Here is a 27,742-nt window from a genome sequence, read left to right on the forward strand (position 1 = left end):
CCTCCAGGTTGGTGGCAAAGCACGAAGCATCAGAGACTATCCATGTGCAACTAACAGTGGATAAAACTGCCTTCCAGTTTATAGCCTGCTACAGGCCACCCTCCCAAACCCAGGAACCCCACTCGGCCTTCCTGAGAACACTGGAAAATATGAATGTCTCTCTAAATACCATTATATTGGGCGACTTCAACTACCCAAACATAGACTGGGAGCATTACTCAAGCTCCAACACCCTAGCCCAAAGGTTCCTAGAATTTATAAACTCAAATGCTATGGAACAACTTGTTTACCACTCCCACAAGAGGGGAAAACATACTGGACCTGATCATCACCAACATGGGGACTCTATGCTCCAGACCAGAAGTGTATCCCTCACTGGTAAGATCACACCATAAACTAATCTCACTGGATATTCACATCCCGTCCCCACCCCCTGCCCAGAAAACCACAGTGAAAAACTTCTCTAAAGCAAATTTGACACTCCTCAAAACCGAGGTGGAATCCTTCAAAGCCCCAGGGCCTGTGGAAAATGCGGCCCAGACCGCAGAATCCTTTATAAACGCATTCTATGAACACCTTCAGGAATGCATGGATCATGCGATCCCAAATAAAACCAAGACCCAATCCTCCAAAGGCAGACGTCCTGTCTGGTGGACCCCAGCCATAAACAAACTATACAATAGAAGGAGGAAGCTACTAAATGATGGAGCAAAATCCCAAAAAGGGAAGGCATCACTGATCAGTATTAGCAAAAAACTATGGGCACTCATAAAATTGTCTAAGGCCAGTTTCGAGAGAAAAATTGCACAGGACACTAAGGATAATCACAAGGCTTTCTTTAGTTATGTTAGGAACCTGGGTGGTAATTCCCAGATATGCTCAGAATTAGTCCAAAATGACAAAAATACACTGAACCCACAGACATTGCCAACATCCTAGCTGACAGGTTCAGCGCAAACTTCTCCCCCCCCTCCCCACCAAAAGGGCAAATATCTATCCCAGCAGAGTGCTTGCCCCCCTGACATCTCAGATGCTCAGGTAAGAGCCACCCTCTCCAAAGCAAAAAACACAGCATCAATGGGACCAGACGGTGTCCCGGGCTGCATCCTGCATGAACTCCAAGAAGAGCTAAACCCAAACATAAAACTACTGTTCAATCTCAGCCTTACTACAGGATATGTGCCCAAAGAGTGGCGTACAGCAACAGTGGTCCCTCTCCATAAAGGTGGTGCCTCAACGGATCCTGGAAACTATCGCCCCATAAGCCTGACTAGCTTGGTCTGCAAAGCTGTGGAAAGGATCATCATGGACCTCATAAATAAAGATATTGGGGACCTACAGACACTGGATCCTATCCAGTTTGGCTTTGTTAAGGGCAGATCCTGCCTCTTAAACCTGGTCGATTTCTTTGAAACAGTCACCAAGGCCATTGACGAGGGGAAGGTGGTCCACACAGCCTACCTGGACCTCGCAAAAGCCTTCTATACAATACCCCACTCGGGCATTATAGATAAGCTCACCAGCTTAAATATAAACCCCTATGTCACTAGATGGATTGCAAACTGGCTCAAGGACAGAACCCACATGGTTAGAATTGCTGGAGCCATGTCAGACTCCAAACCAGTTACAAGTGGTGTCCCACAAGGCTCAGTCCTGGGACCTCTCTCTTGTTTGGTATATATTTCTCGGAGGTACAGGCCAACACAGAAGGACTGTGGTTGACCAAGTTCGCAGATGACTGCAAACTGGGCGCCATAATAGACTCTCCAGCCGACACAAGCATCCTCCAAAAGGGCCTCATAGAAACAGACAACTGGTGCCAGAGCCATGGCCTCAAGCTAAATGCCAAAAAGTGTATAGTCATCCCCTCTGGCAAAAACAAAGTGCCCACAAATTACCACATAGGTGGTAATCCATTAAGTACAGAAGAAGTAATTAGGGACCTGGGGACCCAAGTTGATAGCAATCTCTCATTTGATAACCACGTGGCCAAAGTGGTTAGAAAAACATTTTATATAGCCCACCTAATCATGAAGGGATTCACATCTAGATCAGGGGAGGTCATCGTGCCTCTTTACTCATCCCTCATCAGGCCCATAAATGAGTACAATGCCCCTTTTGGGATGTACCTTACCAGACACCTGCAGCAACTGGAAAGACCCCAAAAGTACCTCACCAAGAGGATCAAAGGGCTCAAACAGATGCCATATGCTGCCCGGTTAAAGAAACTCCAGCTCTACTCAGTGGCATACCGCCTGTTCAGAGGCGATCTGTGCCTGACATATAAAGCCATGTCCAACCCGGAATTAATGGACATGCTGTACCTCAGAAAATCCAAATCCCATCGAGCTATGTGCTCGAGAGACTTGAACCTCAGCACTGAAATAAGTAGGACATGCTGGAGGGACAGATTCATAACCCAGAGGCTCCCTTCACTCTGGAATAAAATCCCAGTCCAGGTTAGGCAGAGTCCCTCATTGACTCTCTTCAAGAGGAATCTTGATGAGTGGATGGGAGATCGTAGGTTTACCCCGGGTATCACTTCTGTGTCACTGTTAGACAGAGGCACAGTATACTAACCTCGAAAAAGGGCGTAGCAAAATAAATTTAAAATGGGTGGCGAAAGCCAAACACATTCTGGCTAGGCTTACAAATGCCCTAGGGCAGATAGCCTAGTATGAACCTATGAACCTATAATGAATGGAGCTGTGGGCAGCAGCACAGGCTCTACATGGTGACCTATAGGGGGAAGAGTTGTACAGACCAACTGCTTTGGGCATCTACTGTGGTGCGCAGTATCCTCAAGATAGGAGAACACGGATCACAGACTGCGTGCCGTGGCAGGGCTAACCATGGCTCTAGGTGATTCGGTCATGTTGATTGTCACCAAAATTGGACATGGGTATTTACCGGTGATAAGTAGATTGAGGACCCAACCTACTCTGACCCACACCAGGGACCCATGCTAACGGTGGGAGGGGTATATGTGCCCCTATTGGCCAGTGTGTGCCTGCCATAAAGCCCAGCAGTCCTGGGTCAGTAAGCTACTGGCTGGCCGGTGTGTAGTTGCCCAGCCCCCAGGCTGGTATAGCTCTGTTGAATGAAAGCTGGACGTAAAACTAACCAACCTGCCAAACATGAACTGAGAATTGCTATGCTTAATGTAGGTTCCCAGACAGGACGCAGCTTGGAAGTGGATGACATGATGATACGGAGGAGGCTGGACATCCTATGTATCCAGGAGATGAGATGGAAGGGCAGTGCAGCAAAGCAACTTGGCTTGGGATCCTGAGTCTACTACTCAGGTGGAGGGCAGGCTAGAAATGGCATAGGAATTGTGGTGAGAGAGAGACTTCAGAAGGCAGTATGGGATATCATTAGAATTAATGACAAACTCATGGCAGTCTGACTCCAGTGTAACGTTATGGCAGTATTCATAATCTCAGCCTATGCCCCACAGCAGGGTTGTGATAGTGAGGAAAAGAGTGCATTCAGACAGCAGTTGCAGGACCTACTAAATAAAGCAGGACAACATGAATTGGTGTTGATAATGGGTGACTTGAATGCACATATCGGGACAGACAGAACAGGATAATGAGGACTGCATGGGTCCACATGGGTGGGGCAGCTGGAATAAAGTAGGAGAAGCCATTCTAGACTTCTGTCTGGCAAATGGCTTGATAGTAGCCAACACATGGTTCAGAAAGAGAGACGGTCACAAGAGCACATGCAAGAGTAGCCAACATGCAACTCAGGTGGACTTCCTCCTAGTAAGGAAAAGTCACTCGGGCAGAATCCATGATTGCAAAGTCATCCCCAGTAAAAGAGTCAGCCCACAGCATAAACCACTAGTTGCCACAATCAGCTGCAAGCAGTGATCAGAGAAGGCTCTAAGGTTAACAGAGACCAGGCTGAAGACATGGAAGTTGACTGGAGAGAAAGTACAACAGTTCAAGGAATTACTCCAGGCTCTAGCACCTCAAGAAGAGGAGGAAATAGGTGGAGTTGAAGAATGTCAGCACCTAAAAACAGCATGTGTTAAGACTACAGAAGAGATATGTGGCAGAGTGAGGTATGGAAATAAGGTACATAAGGAAAGCTGATGGTGGAATGCAGACGTCCAGGAAGACATCAAAAGAAAAAAGGAGCGCAGGAAGAAGTGGGAAACAGAAATGACTCACCAGGCTAGGAAGGACTACTGGTTGGCTAACAAAGAAGCTAAGAAAGAAGTTGCAATAGCAAAGAATAGGGCATCAGAGGGACTGTGCCACTGTCTGGAAAGTAACTCCGTAAGGGGCACAAAGATGCTATATTAGGTTGCAAGGCAAAGACAGAAAGATAAGGAAGATAGTCAGGCACCCTTCATAAGGGATGCCAGCAACAACCTGCTCACCAGCCCAGAGGACATCAAAGGCAGATGGAAGGAGTATTTCCAGCAGCTTCTGAATGAAGAAAACCCCACAGAAGCTGTACTGCCCCAGAAACATCCTACGATGAGAGAACAGGAGCCCGCCCTAGAAGAAGTAAGAACAGCACTAAAGAAGATGAAGTCAGGGAAAGCAGCAGGCTCAGATGAGGTCACAGCAGATATGATAAAGATGCTGGGTGAGATAGGGGATAAATGGCTCCTGAGGGTACTAATCGCAGTGTGGAGAGAAAGGCATATCCCAGATAACTGGAGAATAAGCATACTCATGCCAGTGTACAAGAACAAAGGGGACATCCACAACTGTGGGCAGTACAGAGGCATTAAACTTCTATCACATTGCATGAAAGTTCTGGAGATGGTGATTGCTAAATGGATATGCAGAGTAGTAGAATGTAAGATGGGGGGCAAGCAGTTGTGATTCAGATCAGGATGCAGCGCAATGTTTGCACTGAGACAGATACTTGAGAAGAAGCTAGAGATGAGAGAGTCCAACTGGGCATTCCTAGACTTGGAGAAAGCATATTACAAGGTCCCAAGAAAGCTGGTCTGGGCATTACTGTGGTGGTTTGAAGTCTCAGGAACATTGGTAAGAATTAGTGCAGGCTATGTACAAGAACCCAATGACTGAAGTACGAACAGTGTTCAGCCTCACAGAGGGGTTCCCAGCGGGTGTGGGTGTACATCAGGGTTCAGTTCTGAGCTCGCTGCTGTTCATACAGGTGATGGACTACATTAGCAAACAGGTTGGAGGGGACGGATCAACAAAGCTGCAGTATGCAGATGATGTGGCAGTACAGGCAGACTCTGAGCTAGAACTTTAGCAAAGGATAGGAGAATGGAATGCAAACCTGAAGGCACATGGGATGAAACTAAGCACAGATAAGATGGTGGTAATGGCAGCAAAGTGGGGAAATCAGAAGAAGCTGAGAATAGAGATAAAAGGGAAGATAGTGGAACACGTAAACAGCTTCAAGTATCTGGGAGGAGTAGTTGAGAAGGGTAGTTTAAATTAAGAGGTCAAAGCTAGAATCACAGGGGCTGCAGCAAAGTGGCATGGAGTATCAGGTGTAGTCCGACAGAAGAATCCCAAAGAAGCTGAAAAGTAAGTTGTACAAGACAGTGGTGCGACCAGTACTACTGTATAGTACAGAAACCTGAGCAGTAAAGGCAGAACAGTTGAAGAAGCAGGAGGTGATGGAAATGAAGTGCCTGAGAAGGGTGGTAGGATGCACACTGGGACAGACGAAGAAATGAGGACATAAGAGCAGAAGCCAAAGTAGCTCCAATTGCAGAAAAGATAAAGGAGAATATATTACGTTAGTTTGGGCACATGTAGAAAAGCAGAAGACAGTCTGGTGAGGAAGATTTGGGACAGAAAGGAAGAAGGTAAGAGGAAGCGAGGACATCCAGGAAACAGGTGGATGGATTGTGTAAAAGATCATCTGCGACAATCAGGCATGAGTGTTGAAGAAGGCAGGAGTTTGACACTGAATCGAGAGAGGTGGCGACAGTTACCAGGATATCCCGACCCCATGTAGTAAAATGGGAAAAAGGGGGTTGATGATGATGATTTAAAAGCAAACCACCCTGGTGGTTCACCAAAATAAATCAAATCTGCAGTAAAAGAAGAAATCTCAAGAGTATATGGCAGATTTAAAGACTTCAAGTCAAGGCAATATTAGGAATTTGACTAATAATAATAAAAATATTTTTAGATTTACTAAGGCAGCCCATGAACTCCTGTTGGCATCTATAGCTAAGGACAATTAGATTCTTTTTTAGTTATGTTACAAAACTAGAACAACACTCAACAATATACAGAACTCCTACTAAATGGCAAAACCTACCTGGACCCATTGGACATTGCCAGTATAATGGCAAATATATTTTATTTGAAGTTCACTACTGAGATGACTGTCGAAAGTGCTTTGATCCTCATATCTCTCACCTCTCCCCATGATCATTAAAGTACATGTACTGAAAATGCTGTCCAAGACTAAGAACTCTACCTCCATGGAACAAGATAACCTACTGGGCTCTCTGTTAAATAGAGCCATAAATAATCTGTCAGAACCTCTCTGTACACCATTTAACCTATGGCTCTAAAGGCTCAGTTCTGGAACTTTAGCATACAGCGCTGATTATGTCCCTCCATAAAGGTGACTTGACTGTAGCTCCCAGAAACAATAATCCTATTGGCCTGATGAGTCTGGTTAGGCCTTGAAACATATTATAACAGACTTGATTTACTTAGATATTAAATTTTCATCTGGCTAGATCCACAGCAGTTTCCTTTTGTTGTTTTTTTTTTTTTTTTTAAGGAAGATCCTGTCAAATGAACCTGGTAAACTTTTACTAGAAAGGCTCACCCAGACTCTGTTGCACTTTGCTGTGAAGGAATGGTTAGTTTGCTTTTTATTTGTTGTATTTTGTATTACTTTATTGCCTTTTTATATTCTGAATACTGTGATTTGCTTTCTTTACCTTGTGTTCTAATTGTATTTTGCATTTAACTGCATATTAAAACTTCAAAAGAGACCACAGCTCTGTCTCTTGTGAGTCAGGCAGAATTTTTTCCCCATCCGCTTACTGTTGTGTTCTTAAATACCACTGTCTTTCTAGTTGCCTGCCTCTTGTTAATTTGACCATATATCGCATTTCCTCTCTGCTTTCACTGGCTTGTGTGAGTAAGCACAAAATTATCATTTTGTGAAATCACTCCCCTTCAACTATTTAAATTTATTGGCCATCCTACTGTATTCCATAGTACCAGAATACAAAAGTGATCACCTCCTTTCAGTCTATCTTGCTGTTTTAAAAATAGTGACTGTCCACTAAAACTTAACTTTTTAGACAGGTAAAACTTAAGTTATCTACTTTCACATCTAACTCCTCTAGTGCGCACAGCAGTGTTTAGGATAAACCATTTTTTTTTCATCTTACCTTTAAGCATCACTGTGACTAGCACTTGTTCTAATACCTGCTGGAAAGCACTAGGAAGCCTTAAACTGATACAAGCACTCAACTCTGCTTGTTAATAAGGGGAAATTAATCATAGGCACTAAACAGCCTATAACTGCAAAGTACCTTGGTAAGGGAAAACAGCTCCTGTACTTTACAAAAAAGCACCAAACCAGGCATGTCCAAGGGTCAGCTTCCAGTGATTTCTGCTGTCCACCTGGTGAATCTGGGCATACTGGGGCAATGCAGCAATTGCCTCATGTACACAGACAACCCTCTCCTCCTACCACCCAACACTACAACCTGTGAGAGATGCAGTTACATAGCCAAACTGGAAGCAAAGCTCTCTCCACCCAAGATTGTGCGAGACAGTCAAGAGGAGACTGTTAATACCCGCACTACACCTCAAGCAACACATAGCCCTTCTAAACCCACACCACCAACACATAGCAACATTAAATCCACATATGCAGAGGCCCTTGACTGTAACCTTCCCAAGCAACAAGGACCTCCGAAGCTGAAATGCAAACAAACACCAATCACAACTAAAGTGTCACATAGCTCATAACACCAGTGTGCCACCCAGCAACAGCCCCTAAGGCAAGACAACGTACCTAACACTTTAGTCATATGTGACTCTATAGTCAGGCACACTGATGTCCCACTCACCAGGCTGAACAAGGAGAAAATTACAGTCAGCTGCCTGTTGGGTGCCAGGATCTGCCACATAACACATGCACTCAAGTCACTCCATAACAAGTGCAAATATGATTCTGTCATTGTCTGTGTTGGACTGAATGACTTCAGACGTACCTCCCTGGACTACATGAAAAGAGACACGGAAGAGCTCTCGGATCATGTGGCCCAGGCAGGTATGACCCTAGCCCTGAGTAGCATCCTGCCTTCGCCCAGAATGATACCACAAAATAAGGACAAAATGATTGACTTCAATTGGCTAAGCTTCTGGTGTTCTTCAAAGGGGATCCAGTATCTGCCTGGGATGACATGATTGACAGACCACAATGCTTTGCCAGAGATGGTCTGCACTTGTCACTCCTGGTATTCAGGTTACTGGCTAAGGCTCTTGCCACCCCTATAGTGCCTTTTTAGGCAAAGTTCAAAGGACAAAACCACCACCATAACAGGTACAAGCATGCAAAATCTGAAGTTAATGCTACTCTGTGCTAGAAGTCTAAACCTCAAAATGCACACTCTCGAGGCACTCCTAAAAATGGAGAACATTGATATCTGTGTAGTAACTGAGACTTGGGTCAAGGCTCCAAAGAGCACCCCTGCAATGCCAGGCTACAACTCTTACCACACTTTTCGGCCACCAAACCAGGACCGAAACATTAAAGGTGGAGTGTCCATATTCACCAAGGATATTCACACCACCAGGCTAGTTGCCCAACACATTGTGACTGAAATTCTCCAGGTGCAACTAACACTAGGTAAGACTGCAATCCAAATTGTAGCTTGCTACAGATCCCACATCATGCCCCAAGATTCTCGCTACACCTTTCTAAACATACTGGAAAATATTAAGATACAACCAAACACCCTAATACTGGGTGATTTCAAATACCCTGCCATTAACTGGGAAAACTACTCGTGTACCAACACCTTTGTCCAACGGTTCTTGGAATTCATAAATTCCAATGCCCTGGATCAACTAATCCATAGTCCCACCAGGGGCTCCAATATCCTAGACCTGGTCATTACCAACATGGGAAATCGATGCTCCACACCTGTGTTCACCCCCCCCTCGTTGGTCAGGTCTGACCATAAGCTAATCACCCTTAACATCCACATCCCACCCCCCAGTAAGGAAATCTCCATAAAAAACTTCTCCAAAGCGAACTTCTTGCTACTCAAGTCAGAAGTGACAAACTCCATGACACCCATGCAGACGGGAACTGAAACTTTGACTGCTGAATGCTACACTAAGGCACTGTATGAGCACATCCACTCATGCATGAATTGTGCCATCCCAAATAGAACCAAGATTCTCTCTTCCAAAAAAAGGAAGCCAATCTGGTGGTCCCCTGCCATAAACAAACTTTACAACAAAAGGAAGAAGCTGTTGGAGAAGAGAGGAAAATCCCAGGATGCAGAAAACTCCCTTACCAGCCGCAGTAAGAAGCTGAGATCCCTCATAAAATCCTGCAAAGCTAGTTACAAATATAAAATTGCCAAAGATTCCATAGAGAACCACAAGACATTCTATAACTATGTCAAGAATCTAAATGTCAATGTTCAGATCTGCTCTGAGCTACAAGAGAATGGCATTAACTATACTGATCCCAAGGATATTGCCAGTATTCTGGCAGATCAATTCAGTGCCAACTTCACCCTCCTCTCACCCCCTAGACGGCCCATCTTAATACTGAAAGATTGCCAAATTCCGGTAATAATGGCCATACATCTAAAAAAACGCACTCTCCAAAGCTAAGAATACAGCATCCATGGGACCAGATGACATCCTGGGTTGTGTACTACATGAACTACAAAATGAACTGGCACCTCACCTAAGTGTCATGTTTAATCATAGCCTCACTTCAGGCTTTGTGCCCACTGAGTGGTGCACAGCTACAGTTATCCCACTGCACAAGGGGGGATCCGAACTACTGCCCCATCAGTCTGACGAGCCTGATCTGCAAGGCCATGGAACGTATTATCATGGAACTTATAAACAAAGTCAATGACAACCTTCAAACACTGGACCCCCACCCAGTTTTGGTTCGTGAAGGGCCGATCTTATCTCCTGAACCTGATTGACTTCTTCGAATCAGTCTCCAGAGCCATGGATGGAGGGTAAGGCAGTCCACACAGCTTATCTGGACCTCGCCAAAGCCTTTGACACCATCCCCCACTCTGGAATCATAGATAGACTTACTAAGCTGGGCATTCAACCCTACATCACTCGATGGGTTGCCAACTGGCTTACTGACCGAACCCACATTGTAAAAGTAGCTGACTCCATATCCAGCTCCAGGCAAGTGACAAGTGGAGTACCTCAGGGTTTAGTCCTGGGACCGCTCTTATTTGACATCTACTTCTCTAAAGTACAGGCCAGCACTAAGGGACTCTGGCTAACAAAGTTCACAGTTGACTGCAAACTGGGAGCCATTATTGAATCACCAAATGATGTGGATACTCTACAGAATGGCCTAACAGAAACAGATGCTTGGTGCCAGAACCATGGACTCAAGCTCAATGCCAAGAAATGTATAGTTATTCCCTTTGGGGAAAAAAACATGTACCCATGAATTACCACATAGGTGGCAGTACACTAAACACCGAAATGTGATGAGACTTAGGGACACAGGTGGACAGTGGTCTCACCTTTGATAACCACATCACCACAACAGTCAGGAAATCCTTCTATGTGGCACACCTCATCACTAAGGGATTTTCATCCAGAAAAAAGGAGGTCATTGTCCCACTGTACTCATCCCTCATTAGACCCATTATAGAATACAACGCCCCTTTTGGTATGTCCCACTCAAGACATCTGCATCAAGTGGAAAGGCTGCAGAAATACCTCACTAAAAGAATCACAGGCCTAAAGCAGATGCCCTACGCTGACCGCCTTAAACTCCAGCTATACTCTGTTGCATATCATCTACTCAGAGGCGATCTCTGCTTAACATACAAGGCCATGTCAAACCCAGAGTTGTTGGACATGCTACACTTAAAGAAATCCCAATCCCTCAGAGCCACACACTCCAGGGATCTAAACCTTGTCATCACAATAAACAAAACATGTTGGAGGGATAGGTTCCTGACCCAGAGACTCCCCAGACTCTGGAATAGACTGCCCATACATGTGAAGCAGAGCGCCTCTTTTGCCCTCTTCAAAAGGAACCTTGAAGATTGGATGGGAGAAAGGAAATTCACCCCGGGGATCACGTCAGTCACCCTGCTAGACAGGGGTCCAGGGAAGTAAATAGTTTGGGAAGAAATAACCAGGGAATTGTTATGGCTACGCCTGTATAGGCCCTAGGGCCGATAGCCTAGTACCAACTTATGAACCTATGAATGTAACACAAGCTGTTTAAAGTGGTCATACTGTACACACAACCTAACTTGCTATGGACAAGGCATTTGACACCATCCCACATGTTGTCATAATTAATAAATTAAATGCATTGCAAAAAGGACCCCTATGTGCTTAGATAAGTAACAAATTGGATAAAGGACAGAACCCGTATAGTGCAGGTGGCTAGAGTGGTATCAGAGAATGTAAAGGTGACCGGTAGTGTTCTGCAGGTCTCAGTGCTGGGACTGCTTTTGTTTGGTATTTTGCCTCTCTCTGACCTACAGGCTAAAAACTAAGACATATGGATAGCCAAGTTTGCTGATGTACGCAAACTGGCAGACATTGAAAAATCCCCCCTTCCACAGAAGCCGTCTAGCAGGAACTTTAGCTTATTAAATGCCCAGTGTACTGAAAATGCGCTTAAATTGAATGCTGAAAAAGCAACATTATTTCATTTGAAACTCAAATCATCCTCTTCCCTCCCATCATATATCACTGGCAATACGTCATTTCAAAATGTAGATGCAGTTAGAAACCTGTGTTGATAATTCCCTCTTCTTTGATAACCCTGTAGCAAGTTTTCAGGAAGTCCTTTTTCATAGTGCAGCTGATCACCAAAGGCATATCATCCATGTCTAAAAATGTTATTGCAGCTTTGTATTCAACACTGATCAGACCAATAATAGAATACATTGCCCCCACCTTTGGTTGTTCCTCACCAGACATATGAAGCAGATGGACAGATGCCAGAGTTTTCTAACAAAGAAGGCTTAAAATCCACAAACTACCAGAAAAAACTCTCTTCTGTGTCTTATAGGCTTCTCGGATGATACTAATACCTAGTCTTCCAAGCGGTTAGGGGACCCAGTAGTCCAGGCTGTCTTGTACCTTCACAAATGAGAGTCCCGCAAGTCCTAGAACAAGGGATGTAGATGTGCTTCAGCAGATCAATAAAACAAGGTGGAGAGACAGATTTGTTAATTGTCTCATTCACCTCCAAAATAACCCCCCACCCCCAGAAAAAAGCAGTGGGATACACTAACTTATTCAAAAAGGGACTTGGGTAATTGAATGGGAATTCAAAAATCCACCCCCAATTAAAAGGGGAGTTAGCCTGGAGTGGCATCTAGCAATGGTCTCAAGACTCAGTAGGCTCGAGCTTCCAATTATTTCTATGAATGCTTTCACTTTCTGAGAGGTTTAACATACTTCATTATATTTTTCATAACTGTAGTTGTTTTTCATTTCTGCATCCTGTCATTATGACCTGGGAAAGGAGGCTGCATGGTTGGGTGCTCATACTAGGTTTTTACAAGGAGGGGTTATTTTGGTGTTGAGAACCCCTTATTTCTCATGTTTACCTCTCAGTAATACCTTTTGGCGTGTTAGTAGATAGCAGGATGAGATGTACTTTTATACATTTGGTATAGATGTGACTGCAGTCGTGAGGCCAAGATGCCTGCACTAGTTCTGACAGTAGCCCTCCTCTCCTTCAAACCACTTAATAGTACTTCTCTTGCACTTCACTTTTATCATAACATTTTTTTTTGTTTGCCAGGTTTGTCTGACTAGGTTTAGTTATAAAAAAAAAAAAAAAAAAAAAACTTTTTAGTGGAGACCCAGGGAAAAAGCCTCAGCATAAAACCAGATTAAATAGATATTCAGTAATATATAAACAGACATTAAGTAATATACATTAATAACCAACCATACATTTGCTGACTAGGTTTCATTACTGTGAAATTAAGAAAACTATTGCAATATAAAATATACTTTTGGATTTATTAGATGTTCAGCATCGAGTATTTGAAGAGATTAGTGTTATCTTTGTAAGTAGTGATTAGAAATGCAAAGGAAACAAAGAAAAAAATGCGAAGAAATATAAGTGAAGGAAAGAAAGAGCAGAAATTGTAATATTGTAGTTAAGATGTGGGATTTAAGCAGGTTTAAAGACGATTTTATATGGCTATCATAAGGTTTATATTAGAATACAGTGGCATTTATCTTGGAAATGTACAGGAGCAGAATAATTGATTTGATAGGTGTCATTTTAGTTGTGCTTTAAATGAGTTTGCATTATGAATGGATTTCAGTGGTAGAGGGATGTGGTTCCTTAGTTTTAAGCTACGCTATTTGAATATAGAGTCACCTACAGGATTAGGTAATTTGTTGTAGGGATTTTTATCGAAGCATAAAATTCTACTGGGGGAGTAGTTTTCTATTATGTTAAGAGCTGAGCAGTTTTCTGGATTATAGAGAAGTCTGTATATGACATTTAGCTGAGAAAGTGAATTTGGTGATGGGTAGTTGTAACAAGTTTAATTCTCGGAGTGTTCTAGTTTACATCTAATTTGGCTATCTTATTGTAACATTGCTGAAGTATGGACAGTTGTGAGACTTGAAGGTTAGTGAAGACTGGGCAGCATAGTGGAAAGATGGCAGTAAGAAAGTTGAGGCTGTACGTCTTCTGGCTATGTTAGTGAGGCACGTTTTTTACTCTTTGTAATGTACCTAGTTTTTGATGAATTTATTTTTTAATCTGATATGTTACATGGTGGTCAGAAGAAGAGCTGTTAGTGTATACATGTGACGAATTCCATGTGTGTGTATGGTAGGGAAGTTCAGTTGGAAACAGACTACAAACCCTTACCAAGCACTTTCAGAAAGTCCCATCTAGACTGCAATAGATGTTTTTAACCCAGAGAAGTGTAATCTAAATGTAAAATACAGACCAGGCAACGAATGACATATAAAATATATGCTAAGCATAGCATACATTCTAAACAAGATTGGAGAGTTGGTAGAAGTGGACATTCTTTGGGAAATACAATTGCTATCATTTAGAAGTTTAGAAATGTGCTCATACTGACTTAGAAATGTATTTAATGAAAGAAGGTACAGTGAAAGGCTGTCATGAGCAAAAGTGTTGTATTTATTTATTTTGCATTTGTTGACCGGGATAGTCTGTCTGGATACATCTCCATTTTTAGCAGAGGCCCGGGGAGAAAAACTCCAAACAAACATACACAAAAATCAAAGTAATTACAAAGGAAAGAAATTCAGTCTTCATTTTTTTAATGAACGAAAAATTAATTGTGTTCAAATATAGTAAGGTGAGAAGAGCAGTTCTTGAGAAGAGGATACATGAACCACAATGGGGAATTATAAAGTGCAAATAAAGAGCAAGAGGTATAAGGAACTGGCCAGGAATGTGTACTGAAATCAAACAGAGCATAACTGTGGATGATGTAACAGTCCCTCTTTTCTTTTGACTAGCCCAATTAAAATCACTTTAGCGATCTAGGAGACTCTTTCTGATGCCCTCATCCTTTATAAGGCTGTCTGATTGTGTGAAACATTCGTTATTGCACTTTCAGTTATTTAAAATTCACCATGTCTGTTTGCTGCTTTTCATTTTATTGTGCCCTTTTTCTTTTTCTTAACTTTTTCACTGTTCGTCAAACATGTTAATACTGTAGTATTGCTGTTTGCATGTTTGTCTTTGTTTTTTATATAGTTGCACCGTATCTTATTTGTGAATAATTGTGTAGTTTACCTGCCCCCACCCACCATTAAGGAAACCATGGTAAAAAATTTCTCCAAAGCAACTTCATGCTTCTTAAGACAGAAGTGGCGAACTTCATGACACCCATGCAGATGGGCAATACAGTTACGACTGCTGAATCCCTACACAAATGCACTCTATAAGCACTTACATGAGTGCATGGATCATACTATCCCAAACAGAACCAAGATGCTATCCTCCAAAAAAAGGAAGCCAATCTGGTGGTCCCTTGCCATAAGCAAACTCTATAACAGAAGGAAGAAACTGTTGCAAATAGGGTAAAATCCCATGAGTGGAGGAGCTCCATGGTCAGCCTCAGTAAGAAGCTGAGATCCCTTATAAGATCCTCCAAAGCATACTACAAAAACAAAATCGACACTTATTCTAAGGACAGCCACAAAGCATTCTATAGCCATGTCAACAATCTCGATGGCAACACCCAAATCTGTTCTGAGTTACAGCACAGTGGCATGAAAATTACAGAACCAACTGATATTGCCAACATCCTGGCAGATAGGTTCAGTGCTAACCTTACCCCCCTCTCACCCTCTAAAAGGCCCATATCTTTACAGGAAGAATGCAGAGTCCCTGTAATCACATCTTTGCAGGTAAAAGCTGCACTCACTATCTAAAAGCAAAAACACAGCATCCATGGGACTGGACAACATCCCAGGCTGCATTTTACATGAACTTCAGAACGAACTGGCTCCCCACCTAAGCACTATGTTCAATCATAGTCTCACATCAGGTTTTGTGCCCACTGAATGGCACACAGCAACAGTTCTCCCACTCCACAAAGAGGGAGCCACCACTGATTCTGTGAACTGTTGCCCTATTAGCCTGACGAGCCTGGTCTGTAAGGCCATGGAACGTATCATCATGGAACTCGTAAACAAAGACATTGGTAACCTCCAAACTTTGGACCCCACCCAGTTCAGGTTTGTGAAAGGCAGATCATGCCTTCTGAACCTGATTGACTTCTTTGAGGCAGTCACCAAAGCGTAGACGAGGGTAAGGTGGTTCACACAGCCTATCTTGACCTCATTAAGGCTTTCAACACCATCCCCCTTTCTGGAATTATAGCTAGACTCACTAAACTAGGTATAAATCCCTACATCACAAGATTTGTTGCCAACTGGTTCACTGACAGAACCCACACTGTTAAAGTTGCAGACTCCAAATCTGACAGCGACAAGTGGAGTACCACAGGGTTCAGTCCTGGGACCTCTCCTGTTTGGTATCTATTTCTCTGAAGTACAGGCTAACACAGAAGGCCTCTGGCTAACGAAGTTCACAGATGACTGCAAACTAGGAGCCATAGTCGAGTCCTCAAATGATGTGGACATCCTACAGAAAGGGCCTCACTGGGACAGATGCCTGGTGTCAGAGGCATGGCCTCAAGCTCAGTGCTAATAAGTGCATTGTCATCCCCTTTGGTAAAAACTCTGCACCCATGAACTACCACATAAACGGCAGTCTACTTAACGCCAAATGTGTGATAAGAGACCTTGGGACCCAGGTGGACTGTAGTCTCTCCTTTGATAATCACATTGCCACAGTAGTCCGGAAATCCTTTTATGTGGCACACCTCATCACAAAACCGTTCTTTTTCCAGGAAAAAAGAGGTCTTTGTTACCCTGTACTTGGCACTTATTCGACCCATTATAGAGTACAAACGCCCCTTTTGGAATGTACCTCACAAGACATCTGCAGCAGCTGGAAAGGCCACAGAAGTACCTCACAAAGAGGATTACTGGCCTCAAACAGATGCCCTACACTGCCCGTCTCAAACTCCAGCTTTACTCTGTAGCATATCGCCTACTCTGAGGAGATATCTGCCTAACATATATAAAGCTATGTTAAACCCAGAGCTGTTGGACATGGTACACCTAAAGAAATCTCAATCCCTCCGAGCTACATGCTCTAGGGACCTAAACCTTGTCACCACAATAAACAGGACATGCTGGAGGGATAGATTCCTGTCCCAGAGACTTTCTATACTCTGGAACAAGCTACCCATCTGTGTTGAGCAAAGTTCCTCATTAGCACTCTTCAGAAAAATCTTGATGAGTGGATGGGAAATAGGAAATACACCACGGGGATCATTTCTGTGGCTCTGCTCGACAGGGGCACAGGAAATTAACTTTCTTGGGTGCTGTAAGCCAGGGAACCTTGTTGGCTAGGCTTACTTAGGCCCTTGGGGCGATAGCCTTGTGCCTACCTATGAACCTATGTCTTTAGTTCTCTCGTTATACAGTGTATATGTTTTGTGTAAATACTTGTGATTTCTTTCAAATATCCATCTTTTCATAAAACATTGCATCTTCTCACTCTATGCCATTTTGGCTCAGTTTGTGCCTTAAAAGCATCCATTGACCAGTACACGTATCTGTTTAATAAAGACAAAAAAATAAATATGTATGATGACACAGCCACCTGGAAATCTTTGATCCCGGAGTTTGTTAGACTGAGGGAGTTAGCAGTACTCGAACCTCTGTTCAGAGTTTATTCAGTAGGAGTAGATGAGCCACACAAAATGGCTTCAGGTTAGGAGAGAGCTTAAAGGATGAGTGTCAGTCCTAGGTTCTCCTTCAAAAAATTTCGAAAGGAGAGACTTTTGGATGTATGTAGCTGGCAGGAAAGGGAGAAACGTTATGATGAAGTAGGAGCCTTGTATTTGGCTGTGTAAATACTTCTTGGAGCTTGTAGCTACTGAAAGAGACTAGGCCTCAAAATCATTAACTGTAAACATATGACAAAACTCATCAGGTAAATACTGTAACACAACTTTAAGGAATTACTTTGAAATTTTCCAGTATCAGTGGCTCAACAGTGTAGCACACTGACCTTTGGTGCTGGAAGACCAGAAGGTTGTGAGTCTGTTCCCACTCTAGGTAAATGGAATAATTTTCAAATTGCTGGCACTGTTGTGTGGCACTAGTGCCATGCTGTAGTGTGGGTGTTTCACTCCTGACTGTTGTCCTTTTGGAAGCAATGTTAAACCAAGGTCTCGTGTATGTGAGCTGGTGGTAGCATGGGTGGATGGAAAAGATCCAGGGGCACATATTGAAACGGGCAGGGGAAGTTCCTAGATCCCCTGCCCAAATTTCCCCAAGTAGTATAAATACCACCTTAGGTCTCCCCCACACCTCTCAACTCTCCATTCTTTTGCAGAGTGTGCATATGTTTGCCTCGTATTTTTGGTGTGCTCCTCATATAGTTTGTGGTTTTCTGGCAAATAGCCAGGATTGAAGTAATTAAATAATGACTTACGTTTACGTTTTACACTTTATATCCTTCAGAAAATGCATGCTAACAAAAATCCTGTTATAGCAACTTTCTAAGTTTAGAAGTGCAATACTTAAAATTTGTCCCTATTTTTGCACCCCCCCCCCCCCCCATTGTCCAGATTTCTTTCACTAAGAGGTTGATAGGTATGGACTCTTCCCCTGAAATACTGCCACTAGCCTAGTGGGACCAACCTGGTCAGTAAAGGATTGATTGGTAGGTAGATAAAGGGCAGGAGGTGGTAACTTACAAAAAGCAGTGGATTCACTGCCCTTCAGTATTTTATTTAATCCAGCACCTCACAGGATACTGGAGACTGTGCTTTAGGAGGGTAAATATAGTTTGATTTGTGACTAATTGCTTTGGAGTAGCTGAAAAAGTTTGCCAGTAAATCATTTTGAATTAAGGGTGAGGAAATTTCAGGTCCTGTGTACTCGAGCAGTGAAGGCTGTCAGGATTGTTAGATTTTTATGGTACCTACGTCTGCAGCAGACAGAGGAAGGAACCCAGGATATGATGTGCCTCTTTGCACATGATACTAGCTTATGTGGTAAAGAAAATAACAGGGCATCTGTAGTTGCAAATGGATTTGGGTGAATTTATAGAAGGCATTCTTTGCCAAAAGTGTTGTTGACATACATGCCATGTTTGCAGCAGAGACAAAATAACTTTTTAAATTTTAGGTAGTGATTACTTCATTTACATGCAGAAAGTGAACTCTGTTCTAGCCACACTGGAGTCAAGCTTATGCAAGCAAAAAACAGAAGACTGCATGTGAGCTTCCATTTGAAGGTTGTGCGTCAGAGCTGGCAACTCGTTACGTAAAAATCTACTGCCAGTCATTAGCAGACCAGAGTTCCGCTGTGACAACCCCTAACCGGGAAAAGCCGAAAGACGCAACAACAAGTTTGGTGTCTCTCTGTTTTTCCATAGCAGCTATTCATTTATGTAAAGGTATATTTTTCAGATCTGTGGTTATTTACTGGAGCCAAATTAAGCAAAGGTATTGGTTTAAAGGGAAGAAAATATTGTTGATTATTAGCTTTCTGATGTGTGGTGCAGCTGAGTACTTTTGGGTTTTCATGATGCTTAGGTGTTGCTGCATTTGTGGTGCGTTTGTCTGGGGTAAGTACACATCTTTTTCCAGATGTTTTGTTTCATTTCCATGTTCTACACAACTTCACTGCATGGTTATAGCTGGTAAATTTTTTGTTAGTAGTCATTCCTATCCCTTTCTACTGGCTCCAGGCATTTATCAGTAGCTTATCTTGGGTCTGTATTATATAAACGAAAGTTTATCTTACCGAGCAGTGACATTATCGAAAATCCCGAAACTCGAAACTGCAATTGTGGGGGTGGTGGGCTGTGCCCCACCCCCACCCTCCCGCTAAATATATATTCCAACTCCGATATTGCACTACAGTGAGGAAAGGGCAAATATTCCCATCTTCACTGTACTGCGATCTCACAATTCCGGTTTCAGGTTCTGGGATTTTCGCTCATGTTAGCGTTCGGTAAGATAAACTTTCATTTATCTAATATAGACCCCTTATCTCAGACCTTACAAACGTGCTAGGATTTGTTTCTCGTACCGATTAAGACTGATTTTGTCACACAATCGGCCTCATAACTTAGAGGGATGAAGCCGTAACTCTATCCCTCACAACCTATGATTGATTATTGACTTTGTGGGGGGGGGGCCTAAACAGGAGTATGGGAGTGAGTTAAAAATGCCAGCCCACCCAGCTTGTAGAGAAGGAGGTGATCCAACTCACTGCAGTACCATTACCCTCTGCAGAGAAAGGTACATGGTATGTAACAATGATTCAGGTTGTGTACTTGGCTTTGCCTTGTTAAATTCATATGTCAGCTTTTCAGGGGTGTGTGCAGGAAGTGTACATGCACCCACAGAGGAACTCGGGGAGCAGGAGGCATTAGGTTGGACAATTATAAAACCGCAATGACTGCATGGATTTTGGCCTGCTGTGATCTTCTGTAACCATACAGGGAAACAAGTAGGTCAGTTTTGTGCATGTGGTTTTCCTGCAGCTTTCTGAACATTTTGTCTGCATTTGCTAATGGATGTTTTCACATGTACTTGTACCTTGATCTTTATGCTTTCCAGCTTTTTTCATATTTTTGATGGTCATGAAAAACTCTTTAAGAAACATTTATAAATTCATTAAATGACTTGACTATTCATGGAAATATTGGTGTATCTTTTCAGTTTTTGTTTTTGTTTTTGTAGGCCATGAACATATTGACATCCGTGTTACTCCTCTACGCAAAGGAAGAGGAGGCTTTTTGGCTTTTGGTAGCCGTCTGTGAAAGAATGCTACCAGATTATTTCAATCGTCGAATCATTGGTAAGATGTTATCATATTGTTGCACACACAAGCTAATATATTTTTGTTGCAGGGGATCAATGGATTAAAAATATTCTTATTTTGAGAATCCATAGACTTTACTATAGTATTTTGTAGGAAAAGAAATATGCAAGCATGTGATCATTTACAGACTTACTTACAAGTTAACTAGAAGGTGTTAACTTTGTTGCAGGACTTTTGTTAGTTTCAAACAATTAGTTGAGATATATAATTAGGAAATTTAACTTTCAGGTATATAATGATTAAACCAGTCTTGTAGTATAAATTCTAGGTCTTGGCATTAAAAGTGGTTGTATGGTACAACAGCCCAGGATCCCCAGGCCTCTGATTTGTGTTTTACAAAATAACTTATGAAAAAATCAAGTTTTCTCAAACAAAAGTCTTATGGCTGACAAGTCAGTAAATCACCAGTATATAAATCAAATCTGTGGATCACATTTGGGTTGCACAGCTAGGGTTATAATGGCCCTGGTGGTCATTAGCCTAATATATACCTATAAATCAATAAGTTCACAGCTGGTACCTTCAAAACAGTTTCGTACTGCTGGGTTACAGTCCTTTGTAATGTCTTTTTTTTTCTCAGTGGTTCATCACTCTTTTAAGAGGAACAAATGCTAGCTTCCTCCTCTTGTCATCTTCCAGTTAACTCTCCTGTCTCACTTCCAGGACCCCTGCTCTTTATATCAGGCTGTGCGGAGGCTTTCCTCAGCTCTTCTTTCATATAGCTTCATTTGCTGCATTATGTCGACCTGCTTTGCCTTAGTGGCTTCAGACCCACCATGTGTTCACTGATTTACTTGTGGTGTCACACGATTGTAACCAGGCCGTAGAAGGGTGGAAGTTTCCCACCAAACTTATGGTGGGTCTTACCGTTTTTGCAGGCAAGGCTTTCAGAGATTGTATTTGTATGAACTTGTACTTTGAGTTGGAAAGCTAACCTAGCCTCTTGTATGGTATAGGGAGTGTATCCTCCCCTTTACGGGGCTACATAAGTCATTTTTGAGCTGAGGCAGTTCTCTTGACCTTGGAGAGGAAGGCCATGGGATTTCTCCTCATTTTGGCAGACAACTGTCTTGTTTAATACCAATCCCTGTTAGTTATGAAACCTGACGAATCAAGGTGGCAGAAGATAATACCCCTGTTTTAGAAAGGTGATGTTTTTCTGGCACTGAGTAAAAAAATAACAGCTGCACTTTTTCCATGGTTCACATCCCCAGAAAAGCTGTTTCTGTTCTGCATGTGTGGGTCATGGTCTTGTGGAAGTGGAGAAATTACAGTAATCCACCTTTTTGACTCCGAATTATGTGGCACTTCCACTTTCTGCTTAGTTCAACACAAACAAGGGGAGGATGGCTGTAGATGCATTTTTTTTCTCTTGTAGCACAGAATGTTATTGTATACATTCCTGCCACTGTCACTGTTGACATTTTGTCTCTTGTAGCACAGGATGTTGTAATATGCATTCCGGTCACTGTCACTGATGACATACCTCATTGTAAAGCTCAGTGAACAAAGAACAGTACTTTTTCATCTCCCCTTTGGTGGCTGAGAAGATGGTGAATTGAAACTCAGAAGCCCTTGCCGATGTAGGAAGATTCTCTGATCCTTGCAAGGAATGTCCTACTTTCTTGAGGTGCCAAGTCAGCTCCACCTGAGGACCTGGCATCTGATGTAGACTCTCTGATGATGCTTTATTTGTAGACCAGGGTTTAGAGATTGAGTGCTGCTTGGAAGCCTTCTGTGTAACACATTTGTACCTTAAAATAGAAATTTTCTTAATTTAGTTCAGAATTATGTCCACAACCATAATCTATTAGTTTGTAAGTGATTTTGGACACTTGATCATGTACAGTGTACAACTACAGTCCAACATCAACTGGATAAGCACTTTCTCTTTAAGGAGTTCTGCATAATTGCCCTTTGAGCAGCCTCTACATTATGAATGTTATAGTTGACAGACATAGTCATCTCCTGTTTTTTTAACTCAACAGCATTAAAATTTATTGTACAAAATAAAAAAAAGTACAAAAGTTGTTCCTGGTATCCTTCACTCTTTACATTGTATCTTTGATCTTCAGACCCTTGTATTAAGAGCCATAGCTGGTCTTTTCATAAGAATGGGATGCCACATCAGGGTGAATCTATATTTCCTTAAGAATATACCTTTGGGAGTTGCACATGATCCACTCCTTTAGTCCCCCTGTTTTCTTTGCAGTAGCAGAAACCTGAGGGGAGAAAGCCCTTCGCATTCTGGCAGTGCACTGGCAGCTCCGGTACTATGCAAACAATTTATGTAAATTTAGAAAAGGGGGCCAGTTTTTCATCTCCTTTCCTTCAGGAAAGAGAGGATTTGCATTTGTTAAGTATACACTCTACAAATGGATTTATTAACTGTGTGTGGGATCAAATGGCTACTCACCCATTGGCAAAAGTGGTCAGAATTCAGTCCACCAGAGGAGTGGCTGCCTTCATAGCTTACTTTAAAAATGCCTCCATCGTAGAGCTGTACCATGGCCACTTGGACTTTGGATCGTACTTTGCCAAACATTATTGCGCTGCCCTAGATGCTGTAAATTGGCCTACATTTGAGAAATTATTACACCAGTACTATACTGTCTGAACTTTGTGTTTGTAAGCATTTGCTGGTTCCTCCCACCCTCATGGTAACTGCTTAAGTTCTAGCCTGAGCAAGACCCATCCAGGAGGATTCTCAGTGTTAGATGCAAAATATGTTCTTACTCTTATTAGCTGATGTATGGAAGGGAATCCTTGTGTCAGAAGTACCCTTTCTGCTCCTCCTCTTCCATGTGGTTGAATGCGTCTTCCACTAGCTGCAGTTTTTGGCATTTCTTGAAATCAGGCAAGTATATTTTTGTATTACTTGTCTAATAAGGTAAGCATTAAATATTTTGTGGTGTTTGTTTGTGGAAAGGTACTTGCTTTGTGACATGAGAATGAACAGGTTTGCTTTGGGGACATGAGCGGTTGCATAACTGGTCATGTTGAATGATAGCATGCATCAGACTGGTGTTCAAATGTCCCATTGTTTTGGATTTTATAGAAAAACATGCTGAATTTAGAAAAAGTACAGCTAAGCAAAGACCAGGCAGGGTTAAAACTTGTTATATTTTTCTGTTTCACATTTTAATTTTTTTGTCTGTTATAAGCTATATTTATCAGGGTAAAATTAGTTATTAATCTTGAAATTAACTTTTTTCCCCTCAGAAACATGGTAAAGCAACCATACAACAAACTTGTACTAAAAACACTCACCTTGGCAGTGCTTAAAAGGTTAACACATCTACCAAAATTAGTTAAGGAGGGATCTTTATGATAAATGCATGTTTTATTAATTTTTTTGACCTCGTGACTGCAAGATTTGTGGTACTGTGTGTTTACAAAATGTTACCTCTGTTGTTTTCCTTGGGCGCAACTTTAAAAGACCCCTTTTTGAATGAGTAGGGTATTTATTCTTCTCCTGAGTTACAGTGACTGGGCTGGTAAGAATACTTAATAAAGGGATGCAGTATACAAAATTTCCAGCATATGGGGATGGAAGAGTGCACTTAAAATTTCCAAACATAAATTGTCAATGCTGTTCATATTGGTGGTTTTACAGTATCAGAATTCATAGCACTTTCTGTATGCTTTCTGCTTCTTTATCTGCCTGCGGCCAGACCTCTCACTGTCAGACCCATTCATTCTTCTTTCCTTGGTATTCTTCAGTTTGCCAAGAAAGTCCATCACACATAAAGCCTTATCAAAGATTTCTGCTCCCACTGGCAACCTGTCATTGAGTGCAAATTGTAGTTTGGCCTTAACCTTCCCCTTATTGGGAGGCAAGTGACCTATTACATCACAGAGCCACTGTGCCTTCCCTGTGTGACTGCATGCTGCTATGCATTTGTAATGAGGGCTGCCACCTTCATAGCTTGAAGGACAGATGTCTAAGACTTCTCTGGATCATTCTTTGTTGCACACTATTCCTCAAGGAAAATAGGATCCAGGAATCCAGTAAACTAAGTCATTGGCAATAAAAACAGTAACATCCAAAAAGCACTCAGGACTCAGAAACTCCAATAAAAACTTCTAATCTTACAAAGCTTTTGGGATTTCTCCCTTCATCAGTGTTAAAAAAAAAAAAACCAAAAAAAAAAAAAAAAAATTTCAAAAAAAAACATAAGTTACTTAAATACCAAATTCAAATGTCATCACAAAACGCAGCCTCCATTCAGAACATATAGTTAATTAGGTTTAGTAAAAGATTTTTAAAAAGTGTTCAGTACATAATTTAAAATTCAACATTAGAAAACTACATTAAAATGTGAAGCTATTACTGACAGAGAAGGAGCTGTGAAACTTTATTTTACAGGTAATGTGAACCAAGAGTCCGTGCCTTCTAGAAACAAACAGGGATATAGGGTATGTTATTACATTCAACAGAAGAACAGATGGAGTAAGGAAAATTGACTTAGATAATTAGGCAATTTTACAGGCTGTACCTGAACTGACACAGATTATTGGTAATAAACCCAGTTTTACATACAAGAATAGTCAGAACCTTAAATGTCTCTGTTATAAAGATGTTAAAGAAATTACCACACATAAATCCAATAGTAAGGTTGGCACTTTTCCCTGTTACAACTTTATTTGTTGCAAATTAATATGTAGCAACATCGAGTTTGTCCATCCTGTTAAAGGAAAGCTCTATCGCTTTAACTGCGCTGCCATTTGCAGTAATAGTCAACATAGTCTATTTTGCTACTTGTTCAAAGCTTACTAGTTTTTTTTAGGAAAAAGTGTCGGAATGTAAAAGAACATATTACAGAAAATTATTTGGACATGAGGCAAAAAGTTAGTACTAGAGGGAGTACTGAAAATCTCTAAGCCTGACCTAGAAGGGAATGACGTGGAGCCATGAAACTTTCAAGTTCAACATATTCACCCCGAAGTTCAACACACTTGGCACATTGTGTCTGACGTTTCTGTGACCCTGCTAAAAAAAAGTCAGAAGTCTGGTCACTGAAATACTGCTCCGCTGCTGCAGTCACCTCCGAATCACTCAAATCACTGCCCTGTCAAACTTGTTTTAAGGTTTGGAAACAGGAAGGAGATGGAGCAAGATCTCCTGTTTAGGGTGCATGATCTATGCACTCAAACTTCAATTTTGTCAAGGCATCCATCCATCCTTTTGCCAGCCTTGTGAACAGGTGCTTTGTCTTGGAAAAAGTGAATTCCTTTCCTCAGCTTCTCTTTCCCTTTTTCTTTCAATGCCTCTTTAATCAACACAGCAGGTTACAGTAGTATTCTTCATTAACTGTTTGGTCTCTTGGAAGATATTCAGTCTTTGCAACACCTTCCCGATCCCAAAACACTGCGGCCATGACCTTTCCTGCTGTCATTTGGGTCTTGAACTTTTTGGTCTTGGTGAACCCGAGTGCCACCATTGCAGCGACTGTTGTTTTGCCTCAGGATCGTAGTGGTGCAACCATGCTTCATCGACAGTAGATAGTCATTCCAAAAAGTTGGCACCAGCTCAAACAAAATGCCACAAAATCAACTTGGAATTGACTACTCTGTGTCTTTTCTCATTGGCATTCAAACATTTGGGCACCCACTTGGCTGACAGCTTCTGCATACCCAGCTGCTCATGGATTATAAACCCAACACATTCCGTGGATATCTATAGTGTCTCAGTAATTGCTTTAGCAATATTCGCCGATCTGCCAAAATCAGGTCATGGACATGGTCAACTATTTCAGGAGTTGACACCGTTTGAGGCCTCCCAGACCTCGCTGCATCTTCGGTCTTGAAATCTCCACACTGAAAGTTTGCACACCACTTCTTCGCAGTTGAGTAAGAAGGGCACTTGTCACTCAGTGTTTGCATCATGCATTCATGGATTTCCTTTGGAGTTTTCTTCTATAGGAATAGGAACAGGAACTTCATGCCACCTCGGAGTTACACACTTGAAGTTCTACACTTTTCCTTGACAAAGTTCAATCAATGATCTGAAAAATGTCAAAACATAGTGTTACAGTTCTGCAAATTGGCACTTTAGAAGATGAAATAGCCCTCTTTTCAGCTACAGAGGCAAAACAACGCTCATAATTTAGAAAGTTGATTGGACTTAGAACTTTTTGCCCCCCCCCCCTCAGGTTCTGCAATTCTCCTGCTAAGCATTTGTCCTACTATGGTTCTGATCACATATTTAACTTTAAGGTCATTTATACATTGATTAAAAGCTCTAGAGGTGGCAATTTTAATAAACTAGAAACCATTGAATATGAATGGATTTTATAGTTACAGGCTGACTATGAGCCTGGTATAAATTCATCTGTTAGTTTAAAATCAGTTTTGAAGCTGAAACAAAAGTAAGTTGAAATAAGTTGTACACTAAGTGTTACATCTGCTTAGTCATACTACCTTGAGTAAACCTGATCTTGTTTGAAGTTAGAAGTTAAGCAGTGTTGGGCTTGGTTAGTACTTGAATGGGTGACCACCTGAGAATATCAGGTGATGTACTTTTCTAATGTTGAATTTTATATTATGTAGTGAATACTTTTTAAATTCTTTTACTAAACTTAATTAACTCTCTGTCCTGACTGGAGGCTGTTTTGTAGATATCTGAATTTGGTATTTAAGTAACTGATGTTTTTTGGAATGTGTTTTAATACTGATGAAGGATGAAGGGAGAAACTTGCAAGCTTTGTAAGATTAAACGTTTTTCTTAGCGTTTCTGAGTTTGGAGTGCTTTTTGGCACACCATTCCTCCAATGGATTTCAGCTTTGAACGAATTCATTTCAAATTGCTGAAGATAGCAACTCCAGCTTCCTTACACTAGCTACAGCAGAACCATGCCGGTAAATTAATTTGGGTTGCTTGACCTGTAGTCATGGCTTTATCACCCTCTGCTGAGTGAGATGGCCAGAATTCACTGTAATGTTCTTCATATACCCACATGAAATCCATTTTTATAAAGGAAAAACCTTGCACATCATAGCTTCTAAAATAAAAAAATAAAAAAAATTTAACCTGAAATGAGGTCAAGAAGCTCTTTTTTTGACAA

At 41.8% G+C, this 27,742-nt stretch overlaps 1 protein-coding gene across 1 annotated transcript in view; it reads left to right on the forward strand.

The window, feature by feature from the left end:
- Window positions 1-27,742, forward strand: part of TBC1D8B (TBC1 domain family member 8B) — a gene marked incomplete in the record, with an annotated part of 1,684,663 nt that overhangs the window by 1,204,741 nt on the left and 452,180 nt on the right. The window contains 1 exon segment of the mRNA XM_044057627.1: window positions 20,534-20,651. Coding sequence (XP_043913562.1) covers window positions 20,534-20,651 — 118 coding nt within the window.

The sequence above is a fragment of the Protopterus annectens genome, chromosome 15.part0 (assembly GCF_019279795.1).
Source record: "Protopterus annectens isolate FY-2018-M chromosome 15.part0, PAN1.0, whole genome shotgun sequence".
Lineage (NCBI taxonomy): Eukaryota > Metazoa > Chordata > Ceratodontiformes > Protopteridae > Protopterus > Protopterus annectens.